General features: G+C 39.2%; 1 protein-coding gene across 10 annotated transcripts in view; it reads left to right on the plus strand.

Annotated features, from left to right (window-relative positions):
* Nucleotides 1–12,750, plus strand: part of KDM6A (lysine demethylase 6A) — a 159,349-nt gene extending 146,599 nt beyond the window's left edge. For 6 of the 10 annotated variants that reach the window (XM_067297937.1, XM_067297965.1, XM_067297955.1 and 3 more), the window contains 6 exons: nucleotides 140–327; nucleotides 1,603–1,744; nucleotides 6,757–6,883; nucleotides 7,651–7,821; nucleotides 8,084–8,162; nucleotides 10,157–12,750. In XM_067297937.1, the coding sequence (XP_067154038.1) occupies nucleotides 140–327; nucleotides 1,603–1,744; nucleotides 6,757–6,883; nucleotides 7,651–7,821; nucleotides 8,084–8,140 (685 nt within the window). In that variant the 3' untranslated portion in view covers nucleotides 8,141–8,162; nucleotides 10,157–12,750. The other 4 variants (XM_067297947.1, XM_067297959.1, XM_067297986.1 and 1 more) reach the window with 2 other exon arrangements.
* The last annotated feature ends 9,120 nt before the right edge of the window (nucleotides 12,751–21,870 follow it).

Raw genomic sequence — 21,870 nt, forward strand, 5'->3', positions numbered from 1 at the left:
GTCCTCCAGGGTCACTGATTAGATGCAGAAAACATTTTTATGATGGTGATCAGCTGTGTACAGGTAATTTCACTGAAGTATTGACCACTAATACATCCACTGATAAATACTAAAGACTTTATTTTTCCTGTTATTTCAGGAATAATATGAATTTCCTAATGGGGTCTTGGTGGCCAAACCTGGAAGATTTGTATGAAGCCAATGTCCCAGTTTATAGGTTTATTCAAAGACCAGGGGATTTGGTGTGGATTAACGCTGGCACTGTTCATTGGGTTCAAGCTATTGGCTGGTGCAATAACATTGCTTGGAATGTCGGCCCTCTTACAGGTATGGTTGAATAGTGTATAGTTGAAATAAATAATTATTTACTATTATTCTGTGTATGACATAGAACCCGCTATTGCTTATTAATTTACCAGATTTTACTAGATCAAAAATGAATGTACGGTGTTTTAAAACATTCTGCATGTGTTGAAACTTTAAATAAATTAATAGGTAAGAAGTGAAAGCAACAAGAATGTAGTCTTTGCATGATTCTGTTTAATGGATTTTTAAAATTAGCAATTTTGTAACAAGCAGTAGCAGAATAAAATGTGGTAGATGATTTGATACACACTGTCTTGCAGGCCATTTCCATAACTTTCTCTCCCAAAACTTGTTTTACCCAGCATACTGGGCTGTAGGTTGCATATATGCTGAGGACTTGACTGGCCTAATTTTTCAGGACGCCTGATATCTAATCACTGTTTAATAAAAGCGTCACGAAATACAAACCATTGTAAAATTATTTTGTTCAGAAAGGAATGTTAGCTGAAATATTGTCTTTCCAATTAAAGCTAATAATAAGATAGAGTTAGTTTTTTCAGACCTACTGCTCTAGAAGTCTTTAGTTTTTAAGCATGGTTTAGGAAGATTTTTAGCTAATGCAAAAATGGAAGAAAATTTAGCAGCCAAAAAAGGAGGAGTACTTAAAAATTGTTTTCTTAAATAGTTAAGGCATATTTTTATTTCATTATGGTGCAATAAATAGTATATCTCAAGGTTTATATGATTAACTGATACAGAGCTAACACATTCAGACACGGTAAGTTTTGCAAAACATTAAAAAAGTCGGGGGGGCAGTAAGGCTGCTTAATGAAAAAGTGTGGCTCATTATAACAAATCTCTCAAGGTGCAGACTTCCGTTCTGAGACAAATTAAATACCATAGCACTGTAAAATTATGATAATGAATAGAGGGAGGTGCGAATGTAGATTTTTTTTTTATTTGAAATTTTTAAAAATTTATAATTTAAATAACCCTTTAAGTATTGTTCTCTGTTCACCTTCAAAATCAAGCACTTGTCAGTGGCTTCTTGCTTTTACAGATGGTTGTTACTACTGTGGTATTGTGTATTCTCATAGCATCTCAAATACAATAAATACATGTTTTAAAATAAATTTTATAGAACTTAAATGTAGTTGCAATGACTGAGTCATATGGAATGCAGTTTAAACTAGCACTAAAAAGTATAGATTTTGAGTATAGTCAAATTATTTTGGAAACAGTTGCTACTTGTTTGTTAACTTGACTAATGACTTCTGTAATTTTGTTTTTGAATAGCCTGCCAATACAAATTGGCAGTGGAACGGTACGAGTGGAATAAACTGCAGAGCGTAAAGTCCATAGTACCCATGGTTCATCTTTCATGGAACATGGCTCGAAATATCAAGGTCTCAGATCCAAAGCTTTTTGAAATGATCAAGTAAGTTTTACTTGAACTTTTTCAGCTCTTCATTGTTAGTTTGACTCTGTAAATCAAACATAAAGTAGTTCTTAATTTGTAAATAACCCTTTATAAGACTCTTCCATTCTGGAGGAAAGAGAGGTGAACTTTCAAGCCAAAATGATTTGATATTCTGTTTTTCAAAGAATCCATTTATAGATAACATTAATTTTATTACATTGTATTTGATGCTATTGTGACATAGCTTCAGAATTTTCTAATTCACATAGACTCCTATGCTGTAATTTACAGAAACAGTTGACTGTAGATGAAAGAACCTGTTCAAGAACACGTACTCACCATAAGAAGTATTAGCATAAGGTCATCAAACCAAATGTTAAATTCGGAATGAGAATGTGTAGTCATTTTTACAGCAAAATTAAAATTAATTTTACACTTCCAGAACCTCTGTTTAGTTAAGGCTTATACACCATCATTTGGAGAATCCAATGTAAATGTTTTAAATAAAGACAAGTAGAAACTGGAAAACCTCCTCCCCCTTGCTTTTCCTCTGAGCAGTGGATTAATTGATGTGTGATATGGTAATCAAGTTTAGTTACATTTCTCATAAACATTTTCCAAAATGCAGGAATATTCCCAACTGGGGGCATCTTTAGTATAAATTTTAAAGAGTGAAGCTTCATACAAATATAAATCATATTACAGGACCATTACATCTAAGTTGAGAAGTAAATGGACATTTAAGCATATATCAAAGGGACAACATAACTGTGATCTTTGGGATTTGTCTAAATCAAAGTGTAGGAATTAATTCCAAAGCAAATGACTCATCATGAGAATACCTAGGTAGCAGCTCTCTCCATTTTTCTTAAACCAAAAGAGCTTCAAGCTTGATCACATCTTAGTCTTCTCAACACCACAACCATTGAGTCCTTTTATAATGTGCCTTGAAATGGACGTTTAAAAAATTGGAGGGTTCACTTGGAAAAAAGGGCAAAGAAAAATCATTTAATTTTTTCCCCTAGTGGAATTTATTGATAACATCTAAGAGTGTCGTCTTTTGGATATTTTTTGCAGTAGGAATTTAATTTAGGCTTGCACACCTGTTGTAGAATGGGAGAGTTAGTGAAATGTTAACTTTGTAAGGTCCGAGAATGTTGGAAGTTGAAGAAGGGGTTGTTTGTAGTCACTGTAAAGCTTACATTTTGGAATGGCATTTATGTGTGAATATCTTCTTAACTCAGTTACTAACACTCAGGGCAAAGAAAATCTTTGTTAAAGGCTTGACAGTCCTGTCCCTTCAATTAAGCTGTTAGTGCTCATAGTCAGGATGCCAGCTGTCATAAAATGGAAGGGAGAAACTGAGTTGTCCACTGTTAGAAACAGGGAGAAAAGTAGTAAGGAGTGGGTAACCATAAGCTCTGAGGTTTTTTGTTTTGTTTTGTTTTGAAACTTGTTTTGCAGGTTTTCTTTATACATCTTCCCAAGCCCAGAAGGCATCTAATGTAGAGTTTGAAACAGCTCTAGAATATATTTGGCATTTTGTATTTTAATAATTGGGCACCTGTATTTTGCATTTGCACACATTTTTTTGATATAATTTAGGCTTAAAAGGGTGAAAACTTGACTGAGTGTAACATCCTTCTCCAAGAGAAACTGCTAAAATGCTCTGAACAAGCACAGAGGACAAAATGGTTGTTTTGTATTGTCCGGCTGGCTGATGGCAAGTGAGCTTTTAGTGAGATACCTAAATTGTAGATGTACATTACAAATGAGCAAAGTCACCGAGGAGTAGATGTAACCTTTGCTCTTTTAGCAGTTCCTTTTACCAGTCTACTGAAACCACTTCTAGTTTACCTGCATTAATCTCTCTATCCCAGTTAGTTGTCAGCCAAATCTCAAGTCCCATGGTTTGACTGCAAAGGAGAGGAAGAAGATCCTTTGAGCTCTAGTTTACTACATGTAGTAGCAGTAACCAGAGACAGTTAGCAACCAAGTTATTTTACTCTTCGTTGTTGTCACTTCTGTGGTTAAGTTACAGCTATAACTAGAAATGGGTGTCATCAGAATACACATACCTGCCTAGTATCTGACTTGCATATTGGCCTTATATGCTTATTAGAAATGCAGAAACCTTCATGAATCTCCTTAAGACAGGAGAACAATTATATAATTTTCCTCTGGAACTGCTTGTCTGGAGGAATATAGAACCACCTGGCAAGGAGCTATTGTCCATTCCTCCTAGATTTTATAATGTATAAAATATATAGCATTTGTGTGCGTGTTTGCCTGTGTGTGTGTGTTTTGTATACATACATACATACATGTGTAGAAACACTTGAGAAAGCAATTTCTGATGCAGCTGATTGAATTTCAGCTTGAATAGCTGAATTGCATTTGTCATCAGGCAAAAAAAAGTATCAGTGACACAGCTGTCATCTTCATGCCAAAATGCAGGTCTGTATCTAAAATTACTTGTCAAGGGTATCTGAAGTGTTTAGATTGTTTGACTTCCGTCTCTGAGGGTTTTTAGAATAGCACAAAAGAATAACTCCTGGAAAACTAAGAAGTAATTTGTAATTCCAATTTGAAAGATAAATATAAATATGTCACACTGGCTTATGTGATAGTCAGCACTACAGAGGAAATAAACTTACATGTAAGTTATAACAAGAATGCATATGAACATTGAGAAATAGATTAATAATGAAATAGAATAGCAACAGGAAAAAAGTAATAGAAGCAAACTTTTTGGAAGAAATCGGAAGCATCTTTTTATTTTTTAATGTGCAGCCCAGTACTATCTTGCTAGATAAAGAGCAAAAACTGAAACTTTCTCATGAGATTTGATATAAAGATTTGATATAAACACTAGAATCATGAGTGAGACTACAGACAGCCAAAATGTATTAAAACTTGGCTGAGGGAGTGCAGTCCTCAAGAAGAGAATAATAAACAGCAAAATGCTTAAATGGAAGTTAGAAGGACTTTTACAAATGCATCTGAGGAAGAGAGGAAATTCAGAGATTGCAAGAACATAGTAATAAAGATTTAAAAGTGAATTCCCAAAGTAGTTTTATAAATGTGAAAGGCCAGGTTATTGGAGAAATGATTATCCACTAAATCATGAAGCCAGATAATATATATTTCAATATCTTTAGGGAAAATAAACTATTGCTAGACTTAAAGAGGTCAGTTTTGCGTTGTCAGTGGGATGGTCTCCACACTTTTTATCCAATTTTATTGGATACCTAAATAATCAAACAGTCACTGCACTGCACTTCTAGAAGAAATCAGGATGATGTTCAGTTTAAAATCATCATGTCTTAGATATTTGAATTTGTCTGTACATCTAATTTACTCATGCACTTTATGCCATACCTTTTTAAAAACTAGCATGAGAGAGATGCTCCTTTTTTTTTTTTTTTTAACTGAATTACCACCATACAGGAGTTAAATCAGACTTACAGTGTTTAAAGCCTGTACCACTCAACTTATAATGTGAATCTCTATACACCCATTTGGCTTAATTTAGGCTTCTCCTACTTTAGGAAATTGTTGTAAGCATTTTCAAAATGGTATTTCGTATGCTTTCTCCCATTCTTTGATAGCATGAAATAGTTAATATTTACATTTTTGAGTACCGTTGCTGGGACCTGAGTTTTACCAAGGAGGAGTAATTCACCTCCCAGCTATTGTTTCCAGCTTTAGTTGCAAATTTGGCAAACTTTGCAGTGGCATTATATGTGGGTTACTTTTTGAGCAATTCTTTCTTCACAACTGTGAAGGTATAGGCTTGTTTTTAGTGAAGATGAACAGCCTAGATGTTAAACATCAAGAGAAAAGTATCTCAAAGTAAGCCTAAAATTCTATTAACTACTTGGAAACACATGAAAGAAACACTTTTTTCTTTTTTTTTTTTTTTTAATACACATAATATACATTAGATTTTTAAGGATTTAAAATGGGAGAAAGATTAAGTTGGAAACACTTTGATAGAACTTTTGAGCACTTTGTTTTCTGTCCAATGTTTATTCTTCCCCTTACATTTTTCAGTCTTCCTTATGCATTTAATGAGCATGTAATGTAACCGCCCTGTGGAGGAGAAAATTAAAGGCTGCAAAAGCTGCAGCTCAAATAAATAGGATAGCTGAGAGCTAGATATTATGGTAAATAACATTGTAATTTTGAAATCTGGTGACCTATTTTGCCAACTATTTTTTTCCTTTTAGAGAGTCTATGTTGCTTACACAATGCTAGAAAACAAGTCACGTTTTCTACTACAGAACACTTGTGTAACTGTAAGATTGGGAAGATTAATTCTATTTTTTTTTTTATTATTTACAGAAGTATAGTGAGGAATGGTTAATTATAATTTGATTAGTTTCATTTACAAAATAAGTATTAAAAATTCAAGTTTTTTCTATTTTAACTTTTTTCCTATTGAGTGACTTCCTTTTCTAATACCAGTCTGTGTAATATTATTCTTTTTCCTCGTACATGGAAGAATATGCTTGCTGTTGAGTTTTGTTTTCACTCTGTGTAGAGTGATTTCTGTCAGAACTTAGGTTTTCAAACTTTGCTAACTGATAGCTTAGTAGTGTTGAAGAAGTAATTTGGCTTTTGGGATGTTAGTTAAAACAATGCTTTGGATAGGCTACAGACTGTTACACAAAGTATAAACTGTTTTTTTGAACTTGACAGACCAACTTTTTGCTGATAAATTCGTGGTTCAAAATAAATTAGATAAATTGTTTCTGAAGGCACTTTATTTTATTGAGCTTAAAAGAATGTTCATTTGTTCCAGTCAAAAATAAAACATACTGACTGCTGCAGGGAAAGCAGTCTAACTTCTACCTAAGTCATGTGTCTAGTGATACCTATTAGCCAGGTGTTTCTGAAAGCCCAGAGGAACAGGAACAGGGTCTTTGATGAAATTCAGGGTATTTGAATCTTGCTATAAAGTTGATATTGAACTGAAGAGGTAACTGAGTGCTAATGTAGTTCCCTGATTCTGATTTTGCTTATAGGTATTGCCTGTTAAGAACTCTCAAACAGTGTCAGACACTGAGGGAAGCTCTAATTGCTGCAGGAAAAGAGATCGTCTGGCACGGGCGAGCAAAGGACGAGCCAGCTCATTACTGTAGCATTTGTGAGGTCAGTAAAAATATGTAGTGGACTTTTTTACTATTTTAAATTAAGTTTCATTTAAATTTTGGCCTATCTTTTGTTGCTTTTGTTGTTGTTGCTATTTAAATTTTGCTTTTGCTTTTAAGTTGTAGTATCTACTACGTGCTGCAAGCACATTATGTGATGCAGTACTGTCTTGAAAGAGCTTATTACAGCAGGCCCAGAAGAGGCAGAATCTAAGTGCATTTCCTTCACAGGGCATACCTTTTTGGTAAAAGTTTTGATTCTGCTTGCTGTTAATAGTAATTTCAAAGTACAGGATAACAGTTTTCATGAAGCTCAAAAGAAAAGAAAAAATTTTCACCTCCGAAAATCAGTTTCTGGTTATTTTCTGACTGAGTATCTTGGGCAGGATGACTGTGTGACTGAGTAGCAGTAAGTAATTTATAATCTTATTTTGCAGGCAGATTTAAAAAAAGAAAATTAGGTAAATTAATTAAAAGTATCCACCTTACTGAGTAACCACCATATATGAAACCTGCTTTGTTAATATTGACAAAAGCTTTCCCATAATGCTGTTTATGCAGACATCTGAGGTGTAATATTAGTAGTGCTTTTAGAATATTTCTCCTCAGTGTCTGAGCCTTAGGAGGATGAAATTTACCTGAACAAATTTAATTTTTCTCTTTGCACACACAGAGTAAGGCTATAAACCTCAAACCAGGAAAGCTGTATTTTTTTTAACTTTTCAAGATGAGATTGTAACAGTTTGCTTTCTGTTTCCTGTCTAATAGGTGGAAGTCTTTGATCTGCTTTTTGTCACTAGTGAGAGCAATTCTCGAAAGACCTATGTTGTACATTGCCAAGACTGTGCACGAAAGATAAGCACGAACCTGGAAAATTTTGTGGTGCTAGAACAGTACAAAATGGAGGACTTGATGCAAGTCTATGATCAATTTACATTAGTAAGTCAAATTAATAAGTGGGTGCATAAATACATTATCTGTAAAGCAGTTGTAGGCAGTCTTGGTACTCCATTGTATGAGTACCGTGGACTTTCTGATTCAAATGGAGGTATGGGTTGTGTGTGATATTTACAGAACAAAACGCTGAAGAGTCAGAATTATGTGAAATAGTACAGTAACTTACTGCAGAGCATAACCACTGAGTTTTCAGGAAAAGTATGATGTTACAATTCATAAAGTTGTGGCTTTAAAAATCCAATAGAGATCACCTGAAGACCATAACTGGATCAGATGGAGATGGGAAGAATCAGGACAGTGAAGCTTGGAGAAACTAGCACCAGGTTCAAGAGCATCTCTAATACATTGGTTGTGGTATGAAGTCAGTATAGCAGCAGAGCATCCTATGCACTCAGACCCCCTCCTCCCCCTTCCCCACCCATCCCCTCCCAAATCAGCACTGTCCCTCTGCTTAGCAAGTGGATGCTCTCAAACAGTTCTGTCTTTGGCTTGGGGCCTCCTTTGCATTTCAATTTAAAGCAAAAAGCCTCTTTGCCATTATAGCTTTGTGCTATATATGGCAGCCTCCTGCTTTGAACTGTGTCAGCACAACTGTCCTAACATTTCACCCAGGTTTCATTGTTTCAGGCAAAGATGGCTTATTTTGTAATCACAGTGAGAGCGATGCTGGGTTTATTTATGATAAGCCTTGCTTTTCTGTCAAAGGAAAAAATCACTGGACAAAGTATTACAAGAATTTCATGTTGAATTAAATACAACAGTCCAGAAACGGCTGTGCCTTTTGATTCATTTCCAGGTGCTGCAGAAAATGTATGTTTGGACAATAATTTCATGTAATATTAGCTCAAAGCTCACAACTTATCACTCTAGTGCCTCAAGGTTCAGCAGTAGAGGCTGGTGGGAGTGCAGGACAGTGTCCTCTGAATTTAATTCTCTTCATTGGTTCTACAGAGCCTGAGGTGGTAGAACTTCAGTTCTTACTTTTAGAAGCCCATTGTCATTATAGTTTGTGAAATACTGCAATTTTGAGGTGATGATCTATTATAGAAAAGCATATAAATGAACACCTGTTCTCATGTACTGCATCCAGTTAAGTGGAATGGGCAAGAAGGATTCTGTATGTGAAAGGCGGGAGGGAGGGAGATTTTGTTGTCTATGTTTATAACATTATATAGGTAATTGTGATGATATAACTGTGCCTAGAACAGGGGTTCTCAACCTGTGAGCAGTTCCCTCCCCGACCAAAGCCTGTACCTGCGGCCTTCAAGGGCATTAAAAATTGTTCCATTATGAAATTAGTGCACATTACCACTTCTTTAAAAGAGGATACAGTCTTGATTGAGAAGAGTTGTAGCCTAGTATTTAATAAATAAAATGGTATCTCTCAGATCTAGCAGGAGAGAAGAGCTGAGATTTGTGGCAAGCCACAGAACAAAGATGATCTCAGATAGCTAAGGTGCAGTAGAGCCAGCAAAGAGGTCCTGTGTTTGGGGGTAAAGTATCGGGAGCAAATATGGGGATCAGCTAGTGTTAGTGTTTCATAGGTGGCTACTGTGGTGTGATTTAAAGTGTCTTTAAAAACTGTGAGTAGTTTTTTGGAAGGACTCCACATTGTGACTCTCAGGATTGATGGGCAGGAAAGGAGAAGAAGAGGGAAGTGCCATTAAAGATTCAATATTTTGCTGGTGATGCCACAAAGTGCATTTTTGGGAAATGGCCAAGTATCTTCTAGACCTTGTCTTCTGAAAGCAGGCAGGAATGGGAGAGACCTGGTTTCCTTCACCCTTGAGAAGCTCTGGTACTGTTTTCCAGGGTAAAAAAGGGGTTGTCCCGATATCAGAGAACCCTTTCCACAGCCATCCTAACCCCAGGGTTACATGTTGGTCTTTCGGTAGGGAAAAAAAATGCAGCCTATAAGGCATTTGGAGCGCCACATATGGAATCCCCCCCCAGTAAACAGGTTGAGAATCCCTGTTTTAGAGTATGTAAAGATATACCTATACAAGCCCACACAGAGCTCTGTGCTGCTACAGAAAGATTTCTTTTGGTAGCTCACACAGTATTAACTCAGATATCCATGCATTATACTCCAGTCTTCAGTACAGGGAAAATCTTAATGTAAAGTGGTCATAAAATACACATTGTATTTGAACAAGTTGGAAAAAAAATGCCAGTGTCCACTTGAAAAAGTCCTGAAGTATAAAACCAGTAGTGTTTATGACTTTAAACTCTCATGCTTACTGTTTGCATAGAACTTGGTTAAACAACTGAGTTTTACACCCTTGTAGAAAAGGTAATTTAATGTTTTCTTTTTCAGGCTCCTCCATTGCCATCCTCCTCATCTTGACATTTTTTCATGGACTTTAAATGAAAACTTTTCTGATATTCAGGAAGTGACCCAGTTCTGCACCACTGATTTTTGTAGCTATCCCGTAAGGCTGCTGGCTGAAAGCTGTGTCTATGCAACCTTCCAAGTGCGGAGTGTCAACCAACTGGACAGGAGAGAGCACTGCCTCCTACTCCAGAACTCAAAACAAATAAAGCTCATCCAGCTGTACTTCAAAAAAATAATTCCATGTTTTGTATATATCTGACAAAACTGGCAACGTTATACAGACTACTGACTTGAAGACCACCTCTTTTGTATTTCTCTGTTTCTGGGCTGATGAGTTGGTTTCATCCATTTTTCCCCATCAGAATTTCCCTTGGAAAAAGTACTAGCTTAGCTGGTCATTTCTTTGTAAGGTAGATAGAAATTTTAAGTCTTTCTTTGGGCAACTTTTTTTTTTTTTAATGTGAAGAGTTAGGTGATATAAATTTTTTACTGCTTTTATGTTTTTCTGTCTTGTTTTGAAACCATGACGGTTACACTTTTGGTTCCTAAATAAAATTTAAAACAATTAACAGCCAAGTCACAAAGATAAATGGGTTGCACATAGACTAAGGAATAAACTTCAGATTTGTGATTTTTGTTTCTAATCTTGATGTAAATTTACACTATTTATAAATACATATTTATTGCTTGAAAATATTTGTGAATGGAATGCTGTTATTTTTTCCAGATTACCTGCCATTGAAATTTTAAGGAGTTCTGTAATTTCAAACACTACTCCTATTACATTTTCTATATGTAAATAAAACTGCTTAGCATTGTACAGAAACTTTTATTAAAATTGTTTAATGTTTAAAGTTTTTCTATTGTTTGAGTTTTAAAAAGATTTTATGTACAGTGCCCAGTTTTTGTTCTTTTTTGAATCTGATTATATATATTTTATATATACTCTTGTGTGTGTGTATATATAATATATATATAGAAATTTGAATATAAATATGTGTATAAAGATTTAGAGACTAAATTTTTCTCGTTTTAAGTTTTACATCTATGATAGATTTGAGGTGTCTACTGTAAAGTATTGCTTACGAAAGTATGATTATTTTTAAAGAAATATATGGTATGTATCCTCAAGACACAAAATGACCTTCAGACTGGTTTATTGTTAAATTGCACTTTTTGCAATAACAGACCAATAAATAGTTGCTGCCAAATGTAGTAGTAGAAAATAAGTGATGGCTAGACTTTAAAGTTCTTCAAGGAAATACTGGGTTTGACAGGAAGTTTGGCATTAGTTTTAGAGAAGGAATGAAAAAGGTGAATTTGATTTTGGGTGGAGATGGTATCTAGAATTCAACCAAATTGCAATTTATATATTATAATATGTTCTATTAACAATTTAAACATTAAGACTGAGTCATCTTGGTGTCATTGTTGACCCCAAAATGGATGTTGTTTTGTGGTATTCTATTGTATTTTCACATATTTTGTAATACAGATTCACTGGTAAATTTTTGAAGCACTAGGTTTATTTAGGACAACTTTATAATATATCATTGTAACAGTTTGCAGTTTTAATTATGGTATTTATTTTAATTTGCTCCTTTCTCATCAGCTCCTTGAAAATGCATTAAATCTAAATTTCAAAATTGATAGTTTTCTTATCCATCAGAGTTGACTGATGCATAAGGTTCTGCATCAAGCAAACAATTTCTCAGAATTTCTCATTAGTGGGGTATGTTAGTGATTGCATTGTTAAATTTTTTGTAATCAGTGTGAAGTATTAAAGGCACAAAGCATGCTAATAGTATATTTTCAACAAAAAGTAAGAATTGCCTCTTACATTTGTAGCTCCAAGCGAAAGGTGTTTAATGAAGAATCGGTACAGCTTACCCAATATTGTTACAACGATTTAACTATAGTTACAAATGACTTTCTTGCTAGTTCTTACAACAGTTGGACAAAAGGGTATAGGGATTAAAAAAAACATACGACAAACACTCTTGCCAGCAAAATTATAAACTAGCAGTTAGGAAGCCAGTATTTGCAATTCTGTAAAGATGTAAGTCTCAGCTCTTGATAACAAACTCTACAAGTCATATTTTTTTTACTTATGTATTTTATGCAGTCATAAATATTGTAATCTTGATAAACCATGCTGCAGCTGAAAAGCTACTCCTTTACAGTAGTCTTAAACCCAAATAAAAGCAAGATAACTTACCTCAACTAATGGTAAACAAAAAGTCCTCATTTCTCAGTGCTATAAAAAAATTACTTCTAACTAGGGAAAGAGCTATTGTGTGTTAATCAGAAGGGCTTTGTACCTTTCCTCCCCTTTGGAAAAGAGGATATGCCATTACCAAGGAAAAACATACTTCACTGCGAACAAGCAGACCCAATTAGTAGAGCATCAGACAGTATTGCTCACTCTGCATGAAGTTTTGTCATGGATTCGAATTGCTACAGGGCTTTAATGTTTTGCAGTTTTAATACCTCTTAATTACGCTATGCTCCTAAAATATGGACAGTTTTGATCTATAAGCTGCTATGATTTAGAATGCTTTTGTTTCATTTTATTAAAAAAGCACAAGTTAATATTTTATCAATTGTAGTTATTATGAAGTGCTTGTGCTTCTTAAGTTATGAAGCACATAGTGTAAGTGAAGCATTTGTAATCTCGGGATATTTCCAAGTGTTAACAAGGGAGGGGGGATTTTTAAGATGTATGGAGGGGACTAAATCAATCTCCAAAAAATCTCTGTCTTGTGGCTCTTGAGTTCCACAGTTGAACCATACTGCAAGTGAATCTGATCAGCATATTTGCTTATGGCTATAAATTATTGTAGCAAGCAAATTAAATATCACGGCATAAAAGGGTGAAAATGGCCAAAGTGGCATTTGTTAGAAGTATTTTGAGTTCCAAGACTAATAGAAGAAAAGGTGTTATTAAGACTTGAGATACATTAAGACAATGAGATGCAAATGGGTAAAAAGAACAGTAGCAAAAAGTTGGATTAATGATGAGAGAGAGTTAGAAATAAATAGCAACATTTGCTACTGAGCTCTGGATCTGAGAACTGTCCTGGAGGAAAACTGGAGGAGCTTGACAACAAAAGGATCTCATATATGGGGAGGATTAGTCACAAGTTTTTGAGCTTAATTTAAATTCTTCCATAAACTTATATTCAACAAAGCATTTAAATTTTAAGCTTTTCTTCAGATACATAACTTGGGAGCACTATCTCCTTTCTTTTTTTGGAGAAGTGAAGTTTACCGGTGCTTACATTTCAGAAGTAGTGATGTTGGTAGTTTTGTAAGTAAGAAGTAGCTAGAGACAGGGTTGGTGACTCGACTTCCCCAAAGTTCCTGAATTATACAGCAAATAACTCAGTGATCCTGAAGAAAGTTTCCTGAATTTGCACCTTAGTAGTTAGAAGAAGGACTTTGAAAATAGTAGTAAAATGATGTTGCCCTATTGAAATTAGTATAGCTTGCTTCAGTTCGGCATACTACAGCCTAGATTCTTACACAAATGGGTAATCCACAGTTGATGAGATTCTGTGAGAAGAAAAAATATAATTACTGATTAGCAGATGCAGGTATTTGGCTGGGATGATGGGGAAGAGGGTGTTCATCCTTAGTTGCTGTCCAGTCCCTGGAAAGGGGCTCAGGTAAAAATTTTATTTGGCATGGGGGTTAGCAAGAGGACTTCTAAGTCTGAGCTCATCTAGGTCAGAACCATTTTGTCTGGATCTGTAGCAAAGTCATGGCCCAACAAGTCAACAGCTGAGATGGTGCCAACGGCTATGTCTATTACGAAGTAGGGAAGCCTGACTTCCATGGCAGTTTTAGCCAGTGTGGGAACTAGGCAGAGGAAGGATTCCCTTTGGGAGATCAACAAGTGATACTGTGGAAACAAAAGAAGGTATTTCTATTAAAAAAAAAAAAGATGGGGGGAGGGGGACAACCTATATAGCTGGAAGTGTCACAGAGTGGGCAAAAAGCTGATGAGGGTGATGGTTTACCTCGATCTGGGGTCAAAGCCAAGCACTAGTAACTGCTTTGATTGTGACACTACTGACAATGGAGAATGGAGGGATGCAGGTGATGGCCAGCCAAGAGGACAAAGGCTTCATTCTGGCTTCGGTAATGTGTTGGCTGTGGCCATGCTGGGACAGGCTGACATAAGTGGTGGGGAACACCAGAGCCGAGTCCCCAGGGCTTGTATTGGCTATGTTAGGAGCTAGAGCCAAGATGGTGCTGAGGATCTCGTGTATTGAAGGTGATGGGCAGCTTTTGCATGGCAGCTGGAGACCTTGGGAGATGCTTCCAGATGGTCCTTGTGGATGTGCTGCCTGCAGCCTGCTGCAGAGCCCTGGTCTACTCCCATCAGCTTCCCAGAGCCTCCTGCTGTCTGCGAGCAGCTCCGTGCAGGGCTGCTCCCTGCAGGGTGCTATGGAGGAAGGCACAGGATGCCCAGGAAATGGCTGCTAGCAAGGCAGAGATGCAGGCACAAGCCCCACTGGGTCCCAGGGCTGCCTCATTCCAGGCAAGTAACACCTTTCCCCCCAAAAGGAGGGAACAGAGCATCTTTGGTAACTGGGGAAAGGGCTGAGGCAGGCAGATTTCCCTTTAGTCAGTGACCAGAGCTACACAAAGCTAAAGAGATGAGGTAGATGGGGAGAACAGCCTTCACATGGCGCTGGGGGCTGAGCAGACACTAGGAGGTTAAATGCAGGCAGCACAGCCTTGTGCCATTGATCGCACCTATGCAAGGAACACAGGGAATGGGGGCAAGCTGAGGCCAACAGGAGTTTTGACCTGGGTTTGCGGTTCCCCTAGAGTAACTTAGGTGGGTTTGAGCAAGCTGTCTGTGGAAGGAGTAGTGCTTGATCCCTTCCCAGGAGGCTGGGGTCTGCTGCAGCTTATAGCGAGAGTGGTGGTGATAAATGTGGGGATTTGTTACTAGGAGACTGCCCATTAAAGGTTTCAAACAGGCAGGTGTGAGGTGAGGTGCATGTATCTTTATTTACCTTGGGAGGCCATAAAAACATACCGGAGGGATGGACAAAGGGAAAAAGCACAGGGAGGGCTCAGCTTTCAGCTTCACTATTTGGATAGCAGTGTCAGCATTTTACACGCAACTGCCAGTCTGCTATTGCCACGGACCTTGTTAATGCATTAAACTACTATAGATGCTGCACCAGCCTGGGGAATGGCAGGGTACTCAGGTGTAAGCAGCAGTTAGGATATTTGTGTGGAGGGTGGAGTCAGGCTGGAGATGGATTTATAGTTGGTGCTTACTACCTCCCTCAGCTCCTGCCACTGAGCTCCTGAGGGACAATGTGTTTGAGTAGTAGAGGACAAACTCTCGCAGAAGGCAACGTGCTCAGGTGTTTGACATGATGAAGCACCACTTGCAGGTAACACATCGCATGATTGTTCTGGAAGGTCCTAGGGAGGTATTTTCTGGCCCGGCTTAACCACTTACTGTTGCCCAGGATATAAGGAATGATGTGCGGTTTGGACCAAAGTTGGTGGAAAGGGAGAACAACTCTGACCAGGAAGAGGAGATGGTAATTTTAAAATAGCAAAGCCTGGACAATGCTTAACTGAATGGGCTAATGGTAAAATGAATGGGCTAAAGCACTGACTCCTTTAATCTGTGGAGCTGGGAGGCCACTTGAAAGAATCCCACCCAAGACAAGGCATGCAGCAGCATTACTGGCAGGGCATATGGGAATGTTTAAATGCTGTATGAAAGTGCTGACTTTCAAGTACATGCAAGAAACTTAAAACCAGTGAAAGAGGTGGAAAGGGCAACACAGCAGAGACCTGAGCACAGTGGCGCAAGGTGCATCCAGTGACCTGGTGCATCCAGGGCCTGAGTTCCAGGGCCCAGGGCTGGTACTAGGTTGTCACTTAGAAGACTGGCCTTCTAGGCACAAGAAAAATGAAGCAGAACAAAGAATGTTTCCAGCCCCTTCTTAGTCCATGCCTTGCAGCGCTGGACCAGCAAACTGAGTAGTCCTTTGAGGAAACAGGACTTACCCTGTGACGGTGGTCAGGCATGTCTGGCTGCTTTGGTTTTTCTGGCCACTGCTGAAATTTTAATCTGTTCAATGTTAAGTTACAGAAAGATTTTTTTGTTTGGCTGCTTTTTTTAAAGCACTTCCTTGCCAGTGGGCTGTCCTGCAGGCTGGTGGACATTCCCACCAGCAGCTTGAAGGACTTTTCCAGAGCTTGGAGAAGGTGGTGGTGTAGACAGTGGGTGCTGTACAGGGGTTTGGTCATTTTGATCACTTCCTGTTTGCAGACAACTTTCACAGCAATGCAAAAATTGCCTATTAAAAAAAAAAAAAAAGAAAAAACTAGACTAGACCTTGGATAAGAGTGCATTTTGGCTAGCAGAGGATAAATGAAATACCAGGACTGGCCTCACTTGGGATGTGAAAAAAATTATGAAGAATAACCGGCAGGCAGTCACAATTACCACAGTGTTGGGTTGGGTTTTTTTTTGATGTGGGGGTGAGCAGGGTTTTTTTTTTTCTTTTTTTCTTTTTAAGGTCAGTAGCATTGGCCAGGGTGTTCAGTGCAACATGAGAAGCAGCATCTGCTGTAGTTCAGTTCCAGTAGTCCAAGGCCAAATGTAAGGGCAAATGTCATCTTAGCTGAAGATCTGAAACTGCATTCCAGGCACTCAGGAACTCTTGGCAGGCCTGGGGCGGACTTAGGGCTCTATGTTTAGGTGCAGGACCTGGTCTTGCTCATGAGATGCCAGTGTTATCCATGCTGCCCTGAATTAAATGCTAATGGTTTGGGGATGTATTCATTTCAAACAGGGTGGCTCTGCCAGCTACTGTGCTGGGTGTTGGGAGGAAGAGGAACTGAGGGAGAACTAGTTCCACTGGGCAACAGAGAGAAGATTATTCAGGATCCATGTTCTGCCCTGCTACAGCACAGCCAGCTACTCATCCCCCTGTGGCACAAGAGCAGCCCGTGTGGGTGGGTGGCATTGCTTTGTGGCAATTCATTTTGGCTTAGGGCCTGTCAGAGCAAGGGAGATGCTGGGGCTGGGGCTGCAAGAGCAGCCTTGCTGAGCTGCAGCAGGCCAGCAGCTATTTGCCCTGTGTCTGACTCATTGAGGTCCAGGGGCAGGGCTGGGCACTTGCCCCCATCTGATGGGAATAGATCAACCTGGGGAAAGGAATCAGCAAGTGCCCCTGGAAAAGCTGGAGGGGTTTAGGGCTGTTGCTCCTTGCCAATCTGCCCAGCTGTTTATTTGGTCATGCTTCCCAGACCACTGTGACCCTGAGAGCATTGGGAGAGCACTCAGGAAGCTCAATTTTGTGGTGGCAAGGTGGTCATGGTTACATCTGAGGAGACAGAAGTGCCTGGGCAGGTCAGTTCAGGGATGCTGATATGCAGTCATCAGGTAAGGGCACTGACACCTCATACCTGGCTGACATATTTAAAAAAAAAAAACAAAACCCACCACTTTTGGTGACAGGTTGACTGAGCGTAATGTTACTGAGAAATGTTTCTGAGGACTCAGTGCAGTGGTGCCCCATGGGGATGCTGCCCCAAGCACTCATGCCATGATGTTAAAATGTTTTGTAGCAAAACACTAGGCTTTGGCCAAGAACCAAACTACAGCAAATCATGGGCTGGTGGACATCTCAAGAGAAAGAGAAGATGACCTTCAGATCTATGTGGATTAGGTTTCCTTCATTGTTATCCATCACAGCACTCAAATGCATCAAGGGATTTTGGTATTCTTAAACACAAATGAGGGATGGCAAAAATTGCCAAATTGCTGTGTCTGTGCACATTGAACAGTGTCTCTGTATTATGTGGTTATAAGTAAAACTGCAGCCTGCCATTTAAATTCTACTTCAGCATCTTTCAGCTTTCACCTGTGTACCCAAGGCAGGAATTCTGCAGGGTTATGTCTGAGATACAGCAGAAAATATTTCCCCTGAAAAACAAAAAGTGAAAAGAACAGGAAAAAAAATCAATGGTTTTATAAGAAGTGGCTCAGAAATATAAGTATGATTTTAAAAAGAAAGGAAACCAAGAAGGAAAGGAACAAAGTCTAGCAGGAAGAAGTGTGGGCAGGCAAAAAATTATTTGAATAAACCTTCTGTGAACATCCCTCAGCAGTGGTAAACAGGTAAATAATATGTGTTACGTAGTTCATGATATTTTTGAAGAGTCACATCTTGAACAAGAACACAGAAAAAAGCAAGGTGGTAGGAGTTTTCCAGCACAGAACAAAATGAGTTGGCAATTTCCATAAGTACAACTTCAGTTCCTAATTTTCAAAGTAAGTGCAAAATGCTGCTTACAGAGACTGACAGAGTCTTTAGCAGTTATTGCTGTGTTATGAAGGATAATGCTGTCTATTGCTTATTTATACAGTTGTGAGACTGGAGAATATAAGAGAGTCTACGGATGCAACCCTGACATATTTGAATAGGTATTTGACTGCTCTGTGCTTGCCAGGAGTGGGTTGTTTGGATGCTGTGTGGTTTCTCTGTTCTTCAGTTCTCCAGGCCCCTGGTCCCTGATGGGAAGCAGCAGGGGCAGCTCCCCAAATGCAGGGCAGGAGCCTGAGGGCCTGCCGGCATAACTCACAACATCGTTCCCTTTAGTCTGGAGCAGTAAGATGTTTTGAGAGCAATGCTGGACAACAGTGAGCTGTGTATGAAAGGAGAGACTGCAAACTGCGTTAGAAAAGTTGATTGGTCTTCAGCTCAGAAATGTTTCCAACCCCTGCGCTAAAGCTAACACCAGTCTCCTCCTCACCACCTCTTATTTCTTGCAGTTGGGATAACGGCACACAGGCTCCAGCTCAGTTGCTGGCTGCTACAGGGGGGGCACTGGGGAGGCTTGGGATCTCACTGGCTGGTGGCCACATGGCTGGGCTGCATTGCCTGGGCTCCCCTTCGAGCCTGGTTCAAGGCTGCTATGAGGTGGATGGGGAGCTTGGAGGCCTGCAAGGGAAAAAAATTGAGTTTTGTTGAGAAAGCATCTTGGGAAGGGAGAAGAAGGTTAATGCTGACAGTTTTTGGCACCTAGACAGAGGAGTATAAAGAGGAGGATATTTTTGCTTCACCATTTCTGTTCCTCCTTGCCAATTACTACCCTTGAACAGCATTCCTGCCTTCAGAGCAAACACCCCAGGGAGCTTGCGTGCTAGGCAAATGGTTGATATAGGATAGTGGGGGATATATGAGTTAAGAAAGTGGGTTTTCTTTGTCTGAGGTGAAGGGAAGTGCATTTTTGATTTTCCAGAAGCTGGGTGGCGTGTCTGCTTTCAAATATTTGGAAACACAACAGCAAATCTTACAGAGAGGGGTAGAGCTGCTCACTGCTCTGTTTCTTTTTTTGCACCTATTTCCTAGTCTAGTTCCTTTTGCAAGCTATCGATCTGTCATAGAAGAAATCTTCTCTCTCTCTGCTGGCAAATCTCTTTCCTTCTCAAATGTCTTCTAGGCTTTATATGCTCATTTTGGTGCATTTTAGTAGTTGTACTCATCTTTCCTTCTCAAAATACACTTCACCATCTCTTAACCTTCATCTCCATGTTTTTTCCTTTCCATAACTGCCAGCTATCCTTCATGTAGTCTTTCTATGCATGGACACACATCTTGCATCTCAACCACACTCATCACCTTCTCCTAGTATATTTAATGCTCAAAAAGAGGCAAGAATTTGGGTCTGAGGAGCAGGCCAGCATCAGGAGAAACTTCCAGGACAAAGAGTGCAATAGAGATTAGAACAACACTGCCCATAAATCTGTGCCCATCACTGACAACGGCAAATCCACTGGGATATGAGAAAATTAGTGTGAGGCATTTATTTGTCCTCTCACAAGGTGACTGAATTAGCTGGGCTGTCTGATAAAGCACAAGTGTCTCAAGTTTTAAAAACTACAGAGGCTTAAGACCCCTCCCACTGTCCTCCACCTTAGTGCCCATTATTGAAATGATCCTGATCTGCTGCCCTATGTCTGGGCTTTTGTTTAGATTATTTCACATGACAAGTCTTCAGCGTGGGAAATGCCTGAATGTATGTTTGTGAAGCGCAGTGTCAATTTAATGATGTGCAGTTGATGTTTCCTGGTGGACTCTGAACTCAGCAGGCAGAGAACACCTCCTCTGCCTCCAGGGGACTTAGCGAAGGGCAGTGGGGCAGGTACTTTGCCGGAGAGGATATTATTTTATTATGGCCCTTTCACCTTAGGTCTCCATAGTGGTTATCCAGGTAGCAGAGGAGGAAAATTGTGGCCCAATAAATAGGGAATGAACTAGAAAGAGTTGAGCTTCATTTACAATTTAGTAGTAAATCCAGCTTCACAGTTTCTACCTCCTGTCATTTATTTGTTGTACCTGTTTGGTTGGCAAATTCCCCAAAGCAAAGTTTATCTCATTTATCTCATCACAGCACCTAGCACTACAAGCTCCTTTCTGCTGTTTGGGAACGGGGTATACCAGTGTCATAAAAGAAATCACTGAGCAGAAAGTACATGAGGAAACTGGTCAGAGAGGACAGATATGCCATGGAGAGTTACAGGTTAAGAAAGAACGAGGAAGAAAAAACACATGGACGATGGAAAATGTTAAAGAGAAAAGAGAGATCTTTTTTAAACATTTTCAATGGAAGAGTTTAACAAAGAATTAAAAAAAAAAAAAAAAAGATGAGGCAAGGATCATACAAATTCCTTTTAAAGTAATAAAATAAGGAAGATCTAAGATGTTACAAAAGCTGTATTTATAGCCATAAGAAAAATTCTATAGATCATTCTCCTGAGAATCCTCCCTGGTGGCTATGCCTCCCAGCATTGACGGGCAGCTGCGGCCTGGGGACTGCAGGAGTACGTTGGCCTTTTGACAACCAGTCAAGTGTTTTGCCTCTACCTGGATGTGGTCTGGCAACATGGAGTGCTGGTGCATGTTCATTTAATTAAGTGAGAATTGCAGGGCCTGGTGGTTTGGGGGATAATGAACTTTCTTTAGTTCTCCTCTTTGCTACCCCTTTTTGGCTCCTCTGGCATGCACCTAGAAGAAGCTTTCCCTCTGGCACCTCTCCAGCTGAAGTGCCATCTAAGAAATAGTTTTTTTGCCCTCTTTCAAGTTGCTGGAATAGCCTGAGTTCGGGCAATCCCACCTGCAGGGACCTTCCCCAGCCAAGCCTCTCGGTGAGAGCTGCGGCTTCGGGGCACTCTCGTGGAGCGGGATGGGATGGAGCTGGGTGGGTGGGTGCCTGCTCGCCTGCCCTGGGCAGGTGGCCCCGGGGAGGTCCCCTGCAAGAAAGATGGGGAAGAGCTACACTTCATCTCTGGCACTGGAAGGTTTCTTCCACCTTGGCTGCGCTTGTCTGGGGAGAACCAGGGCAGAGTCCCTGGGCACTCGCTGAAGTCTTCCTCAGTTTCGGGTCAGAAAACACAAAGATCTTCTCCATTTCTGAAATGAGTAATCTTGTCCATTAACAGGGAGGTTGGGGTCTCTAGGGTTTTCCTGGAGAAATGATTCAATCTCAGTAAGCACAAGGGGGCAAGGAAGGTTAAAAGAAAAAGCAGCCTTCTAGCCACAAAGTCATTTTGGGAAATGCATCAGGAAAGCACAATTACAGTAATTAATTTAAAAAAAAAATCCAGGAAGAACAGGAAGAAATCTGAGAAGGGGCAGGTTTCT

Source organism: Apteryx mantelli, chromosome 1, assembly GCF_036417845.1.
Source record: "Apteryx mantelli isolate bAptMan1 chromosome 1, bAptMan1.hap1, whole genome shotgun sequence".
NCBI lineage: Eukaryota > Metazoa > Chordata > Aves > Apterygiformes > Apterygidae > Apteryx > Apteryx mantelli.